General features: G+C 48.6%; 1 protein-coding gene across 1 annotated transcript; it reads left to right on the forward strand.

The window, feature by feature from the left end:
- The first annotated feature begins 5,007 nt into the window (after positions 1 to 5,007).
- Positions 5,008 to 19,978, forward strand: LOC149337071 (ninjurin-1-like). Its single transcript, XM_089554818.1, has 3 exons — positions 5,008 to 5,052; positions 12,732 to 12,977; positions 19,517 to 19,978. Exons 1-3 carry the CDS (start codon positions 5,008 to 5,010, stop codon positions 19,739 to 19,741), a joined length of 516 nt encoding a protein of 171 aa, XP_089410944.1. The 3' UTR covers positions 19,742 to 19,978.
- The last annotated feature ends 249 nt before the right edge of the window (positions 19,979 to 20,227 follow it).

Raw genomic sequence — 20,227 nt, forward strand, 5'->3', positions numbered from 1 at the left:
TTAACGAGAGAAGACGATAACAAGAGGGGAGCTCCAGGGCGAGAAGGGCTTTTGGCTGAAAAACTGCTTCCGCGCCGTCCCCAAGGATGGCGCTGCGGTCCCACACTCACGCATGTAAAAGATCGGCCACTTGGCCTTCAGACGCGCTGCATATGCATTCTTGTCAGGCCTGCGTCTCATCGTGTCCGCGTTCGATTCTGCATCGTCCTGCATTCCAATACCACCACCGTCACAGGTGCTTGCTTAAGCCGAGCAATGGAGCCTGATGAAAGCAGAGGTAGGAAACGTCTTGCGGAAAGCAGTAGACTGCTCGCCCCTGCCGACAACGCCATGATTATGCGGCCGCTCCCGAAAGCGACAAGGCCGCCACGGTTCGCGGCTGCCTACCTTAGCCCGCACTATTGCAGGCGATCGCTTTGACGCAACAAGAAGAGTGTGGTGTGGTGTGTTGAACACTAGACCCATTTCAAGATTTTGACTAGTACCATCTACAACCAATGTGTTATGCCCGTAAACATTTCATGCTTACTCTACTCTCGGTTACGGGAGAGGCAGAGATTTTTTTTGTTTATTTAAGATGAATTCAAGGTCAGGCTTCAGCTATGGCCACCCGGCTTTTGTTGCATTGGTCATGAAATAAAGCTGTCGCTCTAAAGGCCTGAAAGCTGTCATGACTATGCGGCTGTGCAGAGTGTCAATATTTTGTTGTACTTCTGACTCTTACTCAATGTATGCTAACCCACCGAACTACAGTCAGAATGCATCATCATCATCAGCAGCAGCCTTACTACGCCCACTTCAGTGCAAACGCTCTCCCATGTCTCTCCAATTAATCCTGTCCTTTGCGATCAGTCAGAATGAATTTTATCCGAATTATGGCTTCCTGTTGAGGTTTCTATGTGCAGATGCCGTCCGCGAAGAAAAGCATCGATGTCCAAGCATGTCAAGATTTGGCCCAACGGTCCCCATGGCGACAGACCCAAGTCCCGGCCATGCCTTCGAAGTGTGAAAGAAGCCAGCCTCCTCTGCCCGCTCACACCTTTCCATCGCCCTGTACCACGTGCAACGCGTAATAAATGTTCAAGCAATGAACTTTCTGTTTATTAATTTCCGTGCATGCATACTCGTGGCATGTTAGATTTTTACCTCGTCGCATGGAAAATAGGTGCTAGCAGTGATATCGCCGATTGGAAACATTCGGCACAAACGGACTTGGCAGTATATCTAAAGGGATAGAAATATTGGAAATGCTGATGCACAACAATTAAAAACGTGTCTGGATGTCAGTGATGAAGCTAGTGAGTAAGATTGGGTGGCACAGATTTGGCACCAGTGAGTGTGGCTATTGCCAGTGTAGAAGAAACCAATGGACAAGCATGGGTGAAAGATGTTGGGTAGCCAGTGAGCGTGGTTGGATGCCAATGAAGCTGCAATGCCATCACTGGCTGCTGATTGTAATGCCAGCGCAGTACACTGGCTCAAACATTCGATTAAGTAGCGCCCCGGCGAGACGCCATTACAGTGCCATTATAGCTGCCAGTTTTACCAGATATCCGGCTAATGCCGGTACACAGTGCAGTTCTGGAAACAAGGAAGTAAAACTGGCGAAGTGTTCAGTGCCTGCATTCGAATCAAAGTTCCTCCGGCGTGCAGCCAATAGCTAGATGATTGCGGGATGTCTTAGAAGGGAGCTATACCTTGTGAAATCGACAAGTTTCGAAGGCTGGAATGTATGCAGCTGATATTAAAAGGATGCGTAGAAATTTTCCGCCACCATTTGAAGCACTACACAATTTTTTGCACTGTGCATTGTCTGTAAACCAGTTCAGTGATTTGATTTTAAAGAGGAAACACAAAATGTCATTGTCAATGTCAATGCACGTTAACGATCGCCAGGTGGTCTAAAACATTCCCGAGTCCTTCATAACGACACCTGGTTATCTATTTTTTCTTTCACTTCATGCTTCATTCCTGCTCACAGGTGTCCACTGAGAGCTACATAGTTATGTGATTTTGGTTTGCTTCGGACCATTTTTTGAAAGTTGGAATTATATTACACTTATTAATGGTTTTATAAAACCTACAAATGTCCAATTAACGGTGAGTTGCCTATGGCTGCGAGCAAATTAATTGAATTGCATTGTACCAGACGCCCTTTAGTAAATAATGCTGACGAGGTTAAAGCGAAAGAAGCGTATTACCATTTGTTACTGCGTTCGTATACAAAACCGTTACTGCATTTTGTTGATGTAAGCTGCATTTGTGGAAGTCTAATTGAAATTGCCTAGTGTAAGAGACGCAGCGAATTAGGAACCTTTAGTACAGATTGCGCACTCAAACAACTTCAGCGGCTCCTTGCGCGGAAATGGGCCCACAACGCAGGAGTTATGAATGATGAAAAAGTCACTATAGAGGTACACTTCTTGTACAACACCGGAAATATAGCGCCTAGCAGTGAATGTTCGGAGGATGGAACGCACGATACTGCGCACCGGCACTCGACGTGGCGATAATTTTGCGTTCATCTGTTTTAACTGTATTCAATGGTGTGGCCGCTTCTTTGCTGTGTGATGAGAAAACAGAAAGTGCCAAATTTACCTACGAACACATACAATTGAGAATACTGATCCCTTTCAGCCTTCTTGGAAACAAAAGCCCTTTTCCGCATTTCTGCTATTAATAACTCCTCTAAAACTGCAACGCGGTGACACACAATGGACGCATAGAAATCGAGCGTGTTGCTATCGCCTCTTATCGCTTATCGCGTCCTTGGGTAGGCGAAAACATAGAAAGGGTTACAAGTGTGATAGCTGTGACTTCTGCTCTATCACACACGATAGACGAGCACGGCGTACGTTAGTGCGCCTGGAAAGCAAAAACAGCAAAACAATGGCCAAGGCAGGCGCGCACTATTTTCGGGTATACCGGACGGCAAATGGGCTTCATTTCAAGCGGGTGACCCTAAAGTCACAGAATAATCAAAAATTTAATAACAAACATAGGTTCTTAATGCGATTTTCAGAGAAATGCACACGGAGACATGAAATATTTGTAATAACGACAAATTGTTTTGTAAAATTTGTCACCGACAGGCGGTTCCTAGGTACAAAGTAGAATTTTTCTGACGACTGTATTGTAGAATCCACTGGCCTAACTCAAGGGACACCTTTTGGTAGTAAATTTTACATTTATGGCTATAAAACTTTTTCTGGAAGAAAAAAATCGCTGACATTTTTCAACATTTTGATGAAAACAAAACTGCATTCTGATAATTTCTGTTCTATTAAAATTATGAAATTTTCCTTTTTCAGTGCCTTTTGGTGTATGGTTTGTGGGAGTTTAACGTCCCAAGGTAACTCAGACTATGAGGGACGCCGTAGTGAAGGGCTCCGGAAACTTGAAGGGCTCCGGAAGCCATCCAGGGTTCTTTAACGTGCCCTGACACCACACAGTACACGGGCCTCTATAGTTTCGCCTTCCTCAAAATTCGAGCGCCGCGGCCGGGATCGAACCCGCGTCTTTCGGGTCAGCAGCCGAGTGCCATAACAGCTGAGCCACAGCGGCGGCGGTACGTGTGAAGGAGGACGTGCCCAGGCCGGAAACGCAGGCTAGCGTAGTGAAGGCTGACTTACGGCCTAACAGTATTATATGATGTTAGATATGGAGAGGAAACATGTGCAGGTCAATAGCGGTCTTGTAGGGTGCAGACATTATATTTTGAGTGACAAAAATGGTGAACGCTCTTGCGATGTTACGCGTTCCCAAAGCCTTTTTCTTAGCCTCCCCCCTCGCCCCCCCCCCCCCCCCCCCCGCTCACACACACACTCTGTGCTTATTGCCCTGCCGGCTGCTATAAGGCCTCTGCATATTTCAGCAAGATGAGAACAAACGGTTAATTCTCTCCACTACGTTTTTCGCGAAAATACTGAGAAGTTAATCCTTACGTAAGTATATCCTCAGCATGTTTTACGGCCAGGTGCTTCTAGGACACAAGTAAGCTGAACTGGGCTAGTCGGAGCAATTGCATCTTCGAAAAACGTAGCGCGAAACACAAGACACAGGTAAGGTGAAGCGCTCGTGTCCTGTCTTCACCTTACCTGTGTCTTGTGTTTCGCGCTACGTTTTTCGAAGATGCTTCTAGGACAATGGCCTTGGTGAAAACAAACGAAAAAGAAACAAATTGAAACAGCCTGAATGGGCACGAACTTGCATCCTTGAATAAACGGCTGTTAAGGTGCAGTCTTGTGCGGATAAGGGGAAAATACAGAAGAAAGCAATTAAGACGTGGTCCCATATCACTTTCGTCATTAAGGCAGTAGGGACTAAAAAAAAAAAACACGTCGGACGCGTGTAGGTGGAAGGTTCACACGCTGTGCCGCACTTTTTTTGTCATCCGATGTATACAAATGAGAATGATTCATTAACGTTGTTATGCATGCATCACAGTACTGCAAGCACATTCCGGCATCCTATCTGTTATGAAAAAGCATTGCCACAGCTGGAAGAGCTCCCGTACTTTCTGAGATAAGCACGATATTGAAAATGTTTACGCTTATAGATACAAGTGGTGTTTAGCAAAGGGAAATGCGTGTATGGCCCTATCATCTGTTCAGCGCAACTGTGCTCGTCACTGATAACTGGTAGATATTTTCATCTTCCCCGCGACTTTCGAACAGCCTTCACCTTTATCGGGACGGGCGGGTTAAGGCCTGAATGATGCAGTTCGGTAAGGGGAATCATGTTATTGCGCACATCGCTGCGTGCTCAGTTACTCCAGTGATACCAGCGCTCCGGGCACCTAGAACGTGATCAAGCGACGAGATAGGCCCTGCTGATAACAGGAAGGTGAAATAACAGTGTTTGCGAATGCAAAGCTTCGTGTTACATCCAGCGCATTGTGCAGCGTTTTTTGTGGAGAAAGCGAACGCGCTGTATACGGCACTCGTCCCCGAGTGCAGTGCTTAGGAGGAGGCCAGCGCTTACAAGTCTCTATCGCCGCATTTCAACATGGACATGAAAATTTTCTCATCCGACGAGCCTGCTTCGAAAGGGGTGAGCATTAGTTTTTCTATTACCTCTACAATCAGGCGGCGGTTATGGTAAACTGTGGGGAACATAGACACCAAGTGACAAGTTGCAGAAACTTTACATATATTGAGCCGTTTATAGCAATATAAGCATCGGGCCTCTCCTTCATTCCTTCAAGGCGGGAGCAGGAGTCATGGATAAGGATCCGAGGTGGTGTTCGGAATGGGAACAAGGTAATACTATGTACAGGTTCCTAACACTAACATATCAGTTAGATTTAAGCAATGTTCTGAGTGTTGCCAAATCACAGTTGCATCATAATTTAAGCTCGCAAAATTCACCTCACCGTCCATCAGGATGTGGCAATGTTAGCGCTCCATGGTTGGAGGAGAAGAATGCAGTATCAATTCCTGACCTTATGCTGGCTCTTTAGGTCCGGAAATGTGTTATTTGTAACACGCTTGAATTTCCCCTTTAACAGGAGTATTCTTATGAGGCAAGGTTTCAGCCTTCTTGTTCATTGGAGAGAACTGGGTCCACGTCACTCAGGTATACGGATAATATTGTCGCCTCCTACATTTATATTTCAAAGCGAGAGGGAGGAACAGAAGATTTTTGCAGATAATGCTTCAAGATAAGATGCGTATGTACCGCTGGCGTGTCGGCAGTGCTTAGTCAAAGATTTTTTCTCGTAGACAATGAGTGCTGGTAGGTGAACATCGGTTACGGGAGTTGGCTTTGCTCTCTTATATTTTTGCGGGCTGAGATAAAGAAAAAGAGGGGCTACACTCAGTGCATGCTGAATGTGGGAAATTTCCTCTGGGCGTTTTATTAGTTGGACGAACAGTTGTGGGAACAGGACTCAAGGCACTGTAGCCTGAGTTCTGATTATGATCTGCTCAAGGTATCACCATCTTGCACAAGCTGTAGCCTACGTTGTCCGCATCGGCAAATCTGCGTGGGACGGGAAAAAGATATTCAAGGTAGAGCGGGTTATGAGCGCATAAATCGCGAATTCGCATAAATGGCGTATTTGATTTCCTTGTGGGGATTCTGCCTCACGGGCCAGAACTTGAGGACTTTGGCCTCTTTCACCTTTCCGCCTGCGAGACCACACTTGAGAATCTTGCAATCTTCCACGGGCGTGTTGGAGCTCGAGTAGCCGCACGTTGGGGCTCGTAATCCCTGTGCGTTCGTCCTCAGCGCCTTCGGAAAAAAGTACGCCGCTACACCCACCTGTAACGTCACCGCATCTTTCCCAGTTGATAGTACTAAGACTTTAAAGCACAAGATTCAAGAAGCAACGGCGATAAAGAGAGGACATGGCGTTAGTGTCTCGTGAACAAGATCAAACGAACGCCATGTTGACATAAACTCGGGTCGGCACTCCGCCGCACTGCCGCGGTGGCTCAGTGGTTAAGGCGCTCGTCTACGGAGCCGGAGTACCCGGGTTCGAGCCCGACCACAGCGGCCGCGTTTAGATGGAGGCGAAACGCAGAAGGCGCCCGTGTGCTGTGCGATGTCAGTGCACGTTAAGGAACCCCAGGTGGTCGAAATTATTCCCGAGACCTCCACTACGGCACCTCTTTCTCTCTTTCTTCTTTCAGTCCCACCTTCCTCCCTTCCCTTACGGCGCGGTTCAGGTGTCCGCCGCGATATGTGAGACATACTGCTCCATTTCTTTTCCTCAAAAACCAATTTACCAATTGATCAGTTTTACTACGCCGCGAACGCACGCCGCATGCCAAAACTTCATTTCGGCGCTGCAATAGTCTGTCTCTGTGTGTTTGTAAAACTTTTTACACGCACTGGCTATTGGGACGCCGAACGAAAATGTTGGCAAGCGGCGCCCGTATGCGACGTACGAGCGCTTGATGTTGCAAGCCTTGACTAATATGGATAGGGTGGGAGCCTTTTCCTTAGCATTTAGCGCTCTAATAGTAATTTTGGTTCTCCTGCAGCCTATATTATAATGCGTTGTAATCATTATCGGCACAAAAATCTCTCCGTAACTCTAATTACTAACAAGATCCAGCGAATTGCCAGTGGTTAGAGATTTGCAATGCATACAAGAATGGGCCAGCGTCGCTTGCCTTTGATCTGAGTGACTTATACCCCTGTCACACGGGCACTGTAAATGTATTTTGAACTAACGCTCCATTACGCTACCAAAGGAGCACTACTTCAAGGGAGTTCGTCTGTGCTGCACGGTCGCGGAACGAGCTTCGGAAAAAGTGTTTAGCGCCCTCATCAATGAAAAACTGGATTAAAATTGCAAACTTCAGTGCACATGAAAATACAACAGCGTCACATATTTTTCATAAAACATTGATTTATACCAATGTTATGCTCAAGCAACGCAATTTCAATTGCAGTAACGACATGATCTGCCGAGCACAGAGCATATCATCATAGTGCTGGCCACACTGAACCCAACACGCTCAGCTTGATTCTTCGGTTTTTCCCTTTGGTTTCTTTGCTCTGTTTTTTCTTGCCTTGCGATCGTTGCGATTCTGGTCACGTTTTTTTGTGTGTCTTGTGTTCGGCGATCTCCATCAAGATGAGTGATGATCCAGGGATCGTCACTCAGGATCCACTCAGGGATAGGGTCCACCGCAGATTCACCGCCACTCATATTGTCAGAAAAAAAATAAACAAGCCCGAAATTGTACAGACAGAAAAAAACAGTGCAGTCTCGGAGTGCTGGTAGCGTAGGCGAGTAGCGGCAGTAGTGGCAACCAGTGAGTCGAGTGGCAACAGCACCGCAGATATATCACTAGCTGCTGTCTGTCACTGCCCCTACTCGCTGCAAACAACAGACAACATGGCCGACATGGCGTCGTAGTTACCGTGGCGCTTGTAAATCCGTGACGAGAGTATGGCGTGGGGAGACCGGCACAAAACAAATAATCTTGTATTTTCAAAGACCAGTAATTTTACGAAGCAAATTTAAGAAAAGAATATCGAACGTTTCTTATCCCCATTTATATTTGCTGTTAACTTGCCGGGAGAGAGAGTGCTACCTTGCAGCCTCAAAGGACAAACTCGAGCTGCCTTGATTCGAAGTTCCTTTGAACTAGGTGTCCTTACGCGCGTCCGTGTGGCAGCGCGCGTTCTTCCTTGGAGTAATGGAGCATTACTTCAAAGTACCCTTACAGTGCCCGTGTGACAGGGGTATTACACAAAGAGCGAGATGCCTTTACTAACTACCTTAATAATCTCCGGTTCTCTGATGACATTGTCTTGCTGAGTCTATCAGAGGATGAATTGCAAAGCATGACCAATGACTGAGGCAGAGCAGAAGGTGGGTCTAAAAAGTATTATGCAGAAAATGTTCAGTTCTCGCTCAAGGGAACAGCAGTTTACAGTTGGTAGCCAGGCGTCGGATGTGATAAGCGAATACGTGTGCTTAAGGCAGGTAGTGACCGCAAAATCCAATCACTACAGAGAAATAAGTAGAAGAATAAGAATGGGGTGGAACGCATATGGCAGGTTCTCTCAGATGATGAATGGTAGCTTACCAATAGCCCTCAAGAGGAAAGTATGTAGCAGTTGTATCATATCTTTATTCACCTATGGGGCTGAAACGTGGAGGCTAACGATTAGGGTTCAGCTTAAGTTAAGCGCAATGCAGCGACTATGGAAGGAAAATGATAGGTGCAGTACTAATTTCAGAAACTACTCACTACCTAACCCCCCCCCCCCCCCCCCCCCCTCAAGAAAAAAAATGCTGGACAAGCGACGTTGAAGATATAGACCAGAATTTTGAGCCTCTCCCGGGCGCGGCCATTTTGCACCGACTGGCGCGCCGCGGTGCGGGCGTTTCTTTGGGGACTGCGGGGCTGCGGCAGTTCCGCGGCCGCGCCTGCATATAGCCGCGCTTCGGGCGCTAAAAGAACACTGCCTAGCATACTTCCGCTGCGTGACTATGTTGCAGGAAGTATTTACGTTATCAAAGCGATAACAGTGATGCGTTTTAATGACATTTAGTTTGACATTCAGGTTAATTCTGCCGGCGCTTAGAACGCGCTGGTGCTTATATCGAATTCCGTCTTTGTGCTCCATCGCAAAGAAACTTTTTGTTCAATATCACTGCATTAGGTGTGAGGCTAGCATGCAGTTTCAATTCCCATGCACTCTTATTCCTTCCTGCCGGCCGGCCGTAAAGCCCCCCCCCCCCGCCCCCCCCCCCCCCCCCCCCCCCACCCGCCTCCACAAACAGGGCATTCTTGTCGCCTTGCCAGTTTATCAACAAATTACCGCTGTGAGCTCAACTGAATCGCAGCGCCAACAGAAAACAAATTTTGTCATGGTTTATGCAACCTGGTGCATAAAAACGTACTTTCGCTTAATTTATCGAAGCTTGAATAGATACGAGCACCTAATCCAGCTTTCACTAATTCTGAGGTCCGAAGTCGCGTCATTTTATTCAGGAGCTCTCGCCGCGTGTGAGAGCGTTGCGTAGCCGTTTGGCTAAGTGTGGAAAATGTAATGAAATCGCGCATAGTATTTTCCTATGAATAATGTAGAAGATACCGCACCGCTGCGGTTGCTCAGTGGTTACGGCTCTCGGCTCTGGCCCAAAAGACGCGGGTTCGATCCCGGCCGCGGCGGCCGAATTTCGATGGAGGCGAAATTCTAGAGGCCCGTGTACTGTGCGATGTCAGTGCACGTTAATGAACCCGAGGTGGTCGAAATTTCCGGAGCTCTTCACTACGGCGTCCCTCATAGCCTGAGTCGCTTTGGGACGTAAAACATTAATAAACCAAACCAAACTAGTGTAGGTATACCAACAGCAGAAAGATACTATAGATAAACCTTTACCGCCCAGATCCCTCTGACATGCGTGCGGCAAAAGCAGCTGAAATCTGTAGCGGTCGTGCTTACAATCCTGTGCATGAAATGTGTTTAATGGGAAAAAGAGCAAGCTCAGCACAAGGATGCCGAACACGTACTGGTGATCGAAAACACGCGCTCCGTCGGGACAACCTTCAGTCTGCAGCTCGCCTATCCAGTTACTACTCCACTGAGTCAAATCAATAGATCTACATTCTGATGCATAAAATTATCATAGATGATATCGCACGTAAAAGGCGACAACAAACGACACGAGTGCGCAGAAATCTGCTTAGAAGTGCCGGTTTCCAGTCGGTACACTACCTGGTCGACTACCCTCGGATGTCACGTTAACGAGTAACTGCGCACAAGATAACCGCAGTACTGTCTGGAAGAGGGAAAATGTGAGTAGTGACGCACAGCACACACCCTCATACGTTAGCTGATGGAGCACAACCACGGCAGAAGCGAACACATAAACATGCGTTCAACGCGCGGCGCCGGCGCGACCCGCAGTCCCTCGGGCCGCGCGCGCCGACAGATGGCGACTAGTGTCGAGAGTAGGAGCGCGCACGCAGCCTGCGTGCGAGGGTAAAAAAATCTGGTCTATAGACGACGGCTAAACCTAAATTTAAGAGGTGAAACTTTTTCAACAACTGTAAGGCATATGCTTTACTTTTGAGGGTACGCCGATGTGCTTGAAGAAAAAAGTGCTACCGTCAAAACTTCAATGCCATGAACTACATTTCCTCTTGCTGCAAGCAAGATAGGAAAACTACCGAATATATTGCACTAGAAAACCCTTAGTGAATGATGCCGCCCAAGAGATCCGAAATACATTGTGATTTATAAACAGCAAGATGGTCAACTTTTAGAGAAGTAGAAGTAAAATGAGGTTAGAGAGAGTATTGATGGAGAAACACAACAAAATAGTTAAGATGGAAAGGAATAAATGGCAGCGCAAGTAGACGAGGACTAGACGAGACAACAAGGACGGCGCTCTCGTCTCTTCTAGCCCTCGTCTCCTTGCGCTGCCATTTATTCGTTCAAGACATGTACCAACACTGCCAATTTTCCACGTTAATAAATGTTTCATTTAATCAGAACAAGCACGAAAGGGACGCCGAACCTACAGGAAGAATCAAGTGAGCGTTGGCACTCACAGCTGTAGTTTTGGTTGCAAAACATGGCGTTCATTCACAGGAAACAAAATGGCGTGAAAATGTTTCACCTTTTTTGTCCTCTTCGCTTTCAGGTACATGCACTGTTTCTAAAATGCATCATACACGATATCATTAGCTATGATGTTTGTTTCTACTGCTGCCAGTAATCCCACCTCCCCCATCTTTGCCCTGCTGCAAGGCCTCCCGGCCTTTAAGGGAAACACAAATAAAACTAAACCATGTTCATGCTGATTACATAGAAACATTGGACCTGTTATCGGAGGACGATATGCTGAGGGATGTTATGAATGATAACAACGTCACAATGAAACAGGGTGGTGGCGGACATAAAAGATATGCGACGATAGCGCACGAAGATAACATAGAAAGTCAGAGCGCTCAAACTGCCCTTGATCTCTTTGCTGCGATTAAATCTGCCTGTAACGCCCCCGCGGTGGCTCAGTGGTTATGGCGCTCGGCTGCCGATCGAAAGACGTGGGTGCGATCTCGGCCGTGATGGTCGAATTTGGAGGCGAAATTCTAGAGGCCTATGTACTATGCGATGTCTCGGCACGTTAAACAACCCCAGGTGGTCGAAATTTCCGGAGCCCTTCGCTATGGCGTTCCTTATAACCTGAGTCGCTTTGGGACGTTAAATACCATAAACCAAACCTAAATCTGCCTGTAACGTCGGTCCGATATCCTGATATCAAGCTATGTTTGTTTGTAAAATCGTGAGGGCTATTGTCTGCGCTGCTAATTGACGTGATTTGCAATTCGCTTGACCGTTTGCATGAAACCTGCACGAATGAGCAGTCCGGTGCTTGACCCACTGCTTTCCCTCACAGCACAAGTTTTTTTTCTTTTTTGCCACCAGCGATGTGAACATTGACAAGCTGTACTGGTAAAGGTTTCAATGACTTTGTAGCCATGATCTTTTGGCCATGATTTTGTGGCCATAATAACTCTGTGGCCATGAAGGTATCAGCATAAATATATTAAAAAAAATTCGCTCTGGCTTAGCTTGGTTAAGCCCGGTAATTGCGAAAGCAATATCCGTACCTACGCCATGGTTCAGCTGGTAGTGTAGCTGGTTGTGGTGCTTGTGGTTAGACTTGTGCCGATGCATCTGTTATAAAATCCAATCTAATCCAATCCAATCCAAGGTAATCTAATGTAATCAAATCTAAACTATTCTAATCAAATCCAATCCAATCAAGTCCAGTACAATCCAGTCCAGTCAGGCCGCCGTTGATGTGCACCGCCGTCGCACACGGACGACGCGAGATCGCGAAGCAATGTTAAGCCGCTGGTGGTTTGCACAGCTACTGCTTTCTAGCGACGTGAGTCGAGCCTAATCTCTTCAGCGTAATGCCACAATCGCGCTCTTAGCGGAGAGCGCAGGAGTTAGGCGCCGCCGGTGGCACCGCCGCGGCTTGCGACGGCGCGAGTAGGTCGCCCTTCTCCTCGGCGTGATGTCACACATGACGTCACACAGAGGTCAACTAAAGGTCAATGGTGGCACCGCCGCGCCACGGCAAAGGCTGAAAGTGCAAGTAGTAAAGCTTTCGCTTTAAAAATAAAACCAGAGGGGTCCGCCGGAACATATAGCTGCTCAGTAGGAATGCGTGCACGTCTGAGAAATCCTCACAGCTTCTTTCGTGGGGCGAGCTTAACCTTTCAGTGAATGTGAAATCTGCGTAGGGCAGCGACAAGGTAGACCGGACAGTGGGAGTTGTACCACCCCACGTGATCTCCATGTCCGAGGCCGGACCCGAGGCGAACTACCGCAACTGGTACGCCGCAAAGAAGAGTGTGTCCGAGGGCCTGTTCGACGTGGCGCTGCTTTCGGCAAACGGAGCGCAGCTCAAGCATGTACTGCAGCTGGGACCCGGCTTCGAGTTTTACGTGCCCGTCCTCGTCCTCGTGTCGCTCTCGATCAGCCTCCAGGTAAAGGCATCACAGGTCCCACAGTATATTTATTTATTTGTTTTTATTTTTTATTTATGACTTACTGCAGGCCGTGAGGCCCAAGGATACAGAAACTGATCACAAATTGAGCAATAGTACCAAAGTGCAAAAAGAACACGAGCAGTGGGAAATGACATGGAAGAGAAAAAAAACTCCCAAAACAAGCCAAAAAACCAAGCGAACAATGGTCATTATCAGGTCAAGAGACCGTACACACGAAGCTGGCAAGCTGTTCCAGTCATTGATGGTCAGTGGAAAGTAAGAGTGCTGAAGTAAGTTAGTCTTTTCAAAGTACGGGGTAAGAGAAAGGGGGTGGGAGTATCGGGTTTGTCTGGTGTTTTGTTGATTAAGATACGGTAGATTAAGATATAAGGGCAGAGGGTGGACCCAATACTCCCCATGAATTTTGAGGAATCCTCGAGACTCTTTTCCTCAGATACCGCAGAATATTTCTTATTAATATATTTATTTGATTGCCCAGTCACTCTTTTACTGAAGTAGAAATATGTTTTGTAGCACATATTCACATTTTGTTACCGTTTTTGTGAAATGTACCATGTAGGTTTTGGTTGGTGTTTTCATATAATAGAACACTAACATTACAGGTTTATGTACAAAAATCTTGCAAAAATTAGAATATATTTAAGGTTAGAGGTGAATATTTATGAGTAGACACAAAATGCGCATTCACTTAAACTTTTTTCTAGGAGAAACATGCACGCTCTTTTTTGTTTTGCCTACCTCCCAGTGATGTGCTTCCGATGGCGGTCCACACTACACTACCATATCATGATCTAGCACCCTGGTAATATCCAAAATACCTCGGGACAACAGCGAGGATATCGCAGGATGTAAAGACTGGCACTGCTGCCACTAATGAGTGCAAGCGCTCGGTTTAAGATTGTAACTAGGAGATGTACACCTTAAGGAAGCCATGCTAAGTCCACACTCGCAGAAGACGCATGTAAATGACTCGTGAGCATATCGGATTCACCCACGGAGGTCTTTCACTAGGAGGCCTCGCTGAGCTAGTCGCAAAAACAGCTGGTACGACAAGTCGGACTGATTAGGACGGGCGGGTATTTGCGTACTAAAGGCTCTCTCGTTGACTGAATGTGGTAGAAACAACCACTGTCTAGGGGCATTTCAGGCACAGGCGTGAGAAGCGCAACGTATATAGCAATAAACGTGCAAAATATGCGTCCCATGCAGCCTTTACCCATGTGTTCTGAGTTTCTTACCAGGACAAATCGAAAACTTTCTACAACATGATAGAAGCGAGCAAACCGCGCGCTTCAGGTGAACTAAGAGGTACACAGAGTAAAACATGGAAACGTTTAATAAAATATCTGTCTGAAAAACTTTTTTACTCGCGGATAACGGGGAGGAAGTTTGAGGTGTCCCGGAAGGGGCCACCTCTCACAAACACTAGGTGGGCTCCTCAGTGCAGGAGCCCATTGGCGACCGCCGCGGCTCGGGCTCGGTCGACCAGGACCTTCTGGCTCACCAGGTCGGAGCAGGCGAGCAACGCTGCTCCCCAGTCCTCGCGAGTGGGGTTGGGTTTTGGGGCTAGGTTCGGGGTTGACTGACATGCCCATACCATGTGGAAGATGTCCGAAGACTTCTCCGCACAGGGCGGACACTTTCCTGTACAGGCAGGATTAAAGTGCTTTAAAACTCCCGGCAACATCAGTGTTTTCGTGTAAAGACGGAGGAGTGTGCGTTCTTCTGTCTTTGTAAGGCCCTTACAGGGCTTAGGATAAATTGCGTGGCCGGATTAGTATAATTGAGTACTTTGTTGAAAAGTGAGGCCGGATTCGGTGCAGGATCCATTTCGTAAAGGTGCGGGCGGCGGCATCTGCCGTTTCATTGCCTTTGAGGCCCATGTGAGCAGGGGCCCATACGATCGTTCGAGACGCGGGGGCCACGAGGTATTCGCTATTTTGAAGGATGCGATACGCAAAAAGAATGTATCCATGTTGAATATTTCTCGAGTCGCTGATGATGACTGAGAGTCCTGGTCTGCTTAGGCTAGCGCAATGGCGACCTCCTCCGCATGTGCTATGTCTTGAACTCGGAACGTTAGGGCGTTTACCACGACGTTTTGGTGGACGACTGCGGCCGTGTACCCCCCTCCCCCCCCCCCTCCCCATGGTGATGGCCGGAGGTGTCCACGTAGAAGATTCCGCGTTTGTTTCCATAGTGGCGGGTCAGTGCCTCCGTCCGCGCAAGGCGCCTGCCACTGTGGTCGTCACGTGTCATGTTGGCCGGAAGAGGACACATGTGCAGGGCTTAGATGCAGATTTTCTTGTGTATTGAATGGTCAAGTGTGCCTCCCGGAGCACCGCGAAAATGTTTACCATCCCCAGGCCCATGAGGCGCTGGTTGGACGTGTTCTCCGGGAGTTCGAGGGCACGCTTGTAAACCTTTCTGAGAATCACCTCGAGGGTGTTCTCGTCAAACTTGCGCAGGTGAAGGTAAGGAGTCGAGTAGAGGACTCGACTGGTCACGAAAGCATGCGCCAGCCGCAAGGCCTTTGCAACGAAACCCCCCGCGTTTGTTGGAAACCCGGCGGACCATCCGGCCAACCTGGTCCTCCACTTTGCGCAGTTTGGCTACTGTTGTATCAACCCGTCGATGTTTGTGGATAAAGAGACCAAGTACTCTAACCTCATCATGTTCGGTTACCGAACCGCTGGACAGAGATAGTTCCATTTTGGTGGTGCTCTTAGGCGACAGGCGAATGTGCTCAAATTCGGATTTGGACGGGGATCATTGAAGGCCACAGCGGCTGGCGTAATCTTTCACGATCTCCGCCGCTTTTTGCAGGTTGGCTTCAATGTCTCCAACTGATCCGTGTTTGACCCAGATGGATATGTCGCCAGCATACAGCGCATGCTGGACGCCTTCGACCTGCGCCAACTGAGCCAGGAATTTCATCATGGCCACGCTGAAAAGTAACGGCGAGAGGACTGCGCCCTATGCGGTTCCTCTCGTTCCCAGTTGATAGGCGCCGTGTTCTTCGTCTTGAATTCGGATGACAAATTGTCGTTTCGAGAGAAATAGCTTGATATACAGAATTGTGTTATGGCCACAGTCGGTCTGAGAGAGATCGTGCCGGGTAATTTCGTGTGTGAGGTTGTCGAAAGCCCTCTTCAGGTCTAGGGTGAGTACTGCCTTATCGTTGATCGGGTATTCGACAGGGTTCAGTATTTCTCGATCGAGTTGAAGCAGAACATCTTGCGCAGACCGGTGCGGGCGGAGACCGAATATGCTGTCTGCGAATCCATTTTGGTTTTCCAAAAAACTCGGACAGCCTGTCTCGCTCTATAGTCTCCGTCAGCTTTTCTGTACAAGACGTGAGGGAGATGGGGCGGAGGCAGTCTGTGTTTATGGCTTTGCCGGCTTTCGGAATGAAAGTTACCAGGGCTGTCTTCCATTCCGTTGGGAGGGGTGCCTCACCAAGCCAGATTGAGTTGATGAAAGCGAGGAGGGTTTCGTAGGCGGGGTCGGAAAGATTGGCAAGGAGTTTCACAGTTATCTTGTCGCGGCCTGGTGCCATTCTTCGTCTCATTTTAGGTAGTGGAGCTGGAACAGCTGATCCAGCTCCGTGTTCTCTCAACCTGCACACGAGTACGCGGGCCATCGGGGGTCCTGTTGAGTGCAAAGACACTGGTCGCGAAGTTTGCACGCTAATTTTGAGGTATTTTTATCGAAGCTATGAATAGCTCGTTGGAGATGTTTTTTGTCTCGGCGCGGGTTTGAGTTAGGTCAATAAGGGCGCGGAAGAGGCGCCACGTGCCCCGGCTAGACATTTGTACGGCCGCCGTGTTACAGCGGTTCACCCAGTTTGAGTCGGCGAGTTGGGCCGCGTGCTCTGCCGCTGGCTGGGTGAGCTCGGTGATAGGAATTTTAAGCTTTATATTACGTTTTTGGCGGCGCCATCCGCGAAAGTGGCTGTGCCGCGCCTCCCAGAGGGGCCGAAGGTGGTTGTCCACCTCCGGCGTTGCCTCCGAGAGTTGAATTTGAGTTTCTGTCGAACGAAGGTGTGTACCCAATCCTTGTGCGCACGCGTGATATCCTCGTTCGCGGGTAGAGGCCGAATTGATGTAGCTTTGCCGGAACTTATTCCAGTCGGGGAGCCGAGCATGTGCATGGGGTCTTGCCAATGTTTTAATACTTACGGTGGTATTGATAAGGCAGTGGTCACTACCGAGGGTTTCCTCCGTGTTGGCCCACTCTGCGTGTGTGGGCCAACGCGCGGCTCTTACATTTCTGCGTTTCGCGGCGTCGCCGTTGCCGTCGCCGTTGTGCGTTGTAACCAGCAGTGGTCACCCTTTAAGCTGCGAAAGCAATGGAGCGGGAGCTTGGAAAGGAGGAAGTGCCGTTGCAGTCGACGTCTCGTTGCAGACGTCTCGTTGCAGTCGAGTGAGTGAGACGCATGGCTCCGAAGAGGCCCAGTGATTCCGCTCCAAGAGAGAGAGAGAGAGAGAGAAAACTTTATTTACACAGGAATTCGGGGCACGCCCCAGGGTCCCCGCACGACCCCACTGCACTCAAGTGTTTATGTTCCTAAGGTTCATATAACACTGGCAGCCCGGCAGGTGGCGATGGTCTGCACGGCCGGGTCCTCCGAGCGCAGCAGGGTCTCCCAGTCCTCCCAGGTCTTGAGGTTCTCTAGGTCCCGCGGGGGAGGGTCCGCCGGGCAGAGGGAAATGATGTGGAGGGAAGAGGCGAAGGGTTCTGGGCATAGCGTGCATGCCGGAGTGGGGAAGGAGGGATGATAATGGGCTAGGTTAAGGGGTGAAGGGTGTGTGTGTCTGTAGTCTGCGCCAGAGTGTTGCGTGTTTGTTATCTAGGGAGGGGTGGGGCAGGAGGTAGAGCTGGCGTAAGGCTCTGTGCTCCTGGGTGAGCTCACTGAATGAGTGCATGCGCTCCTTCGTGAATCCCCGATCAGAGGCCACCTGAGCCCGGTTTAAAGAACCTCGGGCTAAAAGGTTGGCGGCCTCGTTTCCGGGATTCCCGGAGTGCGCGGGCACCCATATCAGCTCCACTTGGCGGGGCGAGGGTGCATTGGGTGAGTCCAGTATGCCAAAAGCAGGGACATGGACTCGGCCTCGAGCAAAATTTAGAATCGCAGTTTTAGAATCGCTTAAAATGTACCGGGCTTCCGTGCGGGTGATAGCAAGTGCAATGGCGGCTTCCTCTGCGGCTTCTGGGGAGGTGTCTGGTTCCGCTCCAAGCGGTTCGGGGAAGCAGCAGTGGGTTGAGCACAAGGCTTTCGTCAAACGCACTTTAGAATTTCCAAAGTGTCTTCGGTATTTTTTGAGGAAAGGAAATGCGCAGTATCTGCCTTCCACAGTTGCGGAACCAATAGGGCGGGGACTTAAAAAGCCGAGGGTAAAATTTGTAAATTGGTTCTTGAGGAAAGGAAATGCGCAGTATCTGTCTCACACATCTCGCTGGACACCTGAACCAGAGGGAAGGCGCATAACTGCCCTCTTGGAACAGTGGACACCTCAATCGTGCTTTAAGCTACGTGGTGGTAGTGACAGATGTGCGCTGCATGCTTTGGCATTGTCAATGTTGTGGCAGAAACGCTGCCCTCTGTCAGGGTGGCAGGGTTGGTGGGACTTTAGTGTGGATATAAGGACAACTGAGAATTTCTTAACACTTATGCGGGAGAACATCCTGTTCCTCTCACTCGTAACGGCTCTCACAGCTGTGACAACCTCGCGAAATACTTGCGCAGACGTCGTATTTGAGAATCAGGCATTGGTGCAGCAAGTCGAGCATATATAAATCTATTTCTCCGTCAACAAAGCTTCTTTTATGACAATCAAGAACTGTTAGCGGAGTGTTTCTTGAAGAAAGAATATGTGTGAAAAATAACAAGTTGTCTGTAATTGCATATACATGTCTTACTAGAATTCTTTGCCTCAATTTATCGAAAAGCTGAAATAGCTGATGAGCAGCGCTCAACTTTTGCATTAGGAAGTGACGTAATCGTCGGCTATTTTTTAGTCGAACAACAAATGCGAAGCGCGAACTAGCCTATTCGACGTGTCAGCGTTTAGGCTGCTCTAAATCACAGAGCTACTGGCGTTCGTGTATACTCCCCCCCCCCCCCCCTTTTCCATAATGAGCTCGGCAGGATTTTGTCCAAGTTTTCTGCAATTTAATTTGGCTTTGTCACAGCAATGCAACGAACAGCCTGCCTTACAGCAGTCTTTTTGAAGCCAACCAGACAATGAGCAAACTGCCCAACGTAGCTGGTTGTAATTAAATTAATGACTGGTCACCCGGAAACAGCAACCTCAGCCGCTCAAGGCCCACCGCTGGGAACACATACAATCGCAGGGCAGTGGCGCATCGCTTAACGGCTGGACCACTGCGCGTGTAGGGGTATGACGGCTCCCGAGGAGAATGTCCTTCTGCACATATGGGAATTAACCCATTACGCTATCGCGTCATACACTTAAGGCGGAGCTTAATTGCACCCTACAATTTTTTTTCAGGTTATCCAAATGGGGCTTTTAGTAGTCATCGGCTGCTTGGATCTGTCCAAGGAGTGCCACCAGAGGCGCGCGGAGGTACTGACAAACCTTGCAACCGCCATCGCCACCATTGTGGCTATGATCAACGTTGTTGCGGCTGCCTTTACCATGAGGTCACCAGAAGATGGTGGGCTTCTACAACAGAAGGATGTACTCTCCACCCCTTCTCTACAACGTACACGTTAGCTGCTCTGCACTGAAGCCTGCTTGTTGACAGTACCAGAGTACATAATTCGGGATGACCTTTCGTTTTACAGACCACGGTGTCATTGCGATTTCTGGGCGCGAGACGTCTCATGTAAAGCAGCACTCACGCTTTTTCCCCGTAAAGAGTGCAGCTTATGAGCTGTAATGTGAGCGCACAAGGGCTGAATGACAGCTTCAAAAGTACGGCTTGGTGACATAACGATACAGACTGGCGAAGCGTGTCTCAGGCGCTGTCCTGTTAGCGTTGCTGGTCGCAAGCCTCAGTATCTAGTCGCTCTGTCGGCGCTTCCACCAAGAGAGACGTCAAGTCGAGATCTTTCAGTATTGCGACTGCGTGGACGCTTAGTGCTGCAGCGTCACTGGGAACTTATGCAATCGATTGACCTAACGATGTACAGAATATCCATCGTGCATGGTTTTCATTACCACTTTTTAAGTTTACTCAAGAATCATGGGCTGATACAA

This window comes from Amblyomma mixtum, chromosome 7 (genome assembly GCF_055824585.1).
Source record: "Amblyomma mixtum isolate Tamu chromosome 7, ASM5582458v1, whole genome shotgun sequence".
NCBI lineage: Eukaryota > Metazoa > Arthropoda > Arachnida > Ixodida > Ixodidae > Amblyomma > Amblyomma mixtum.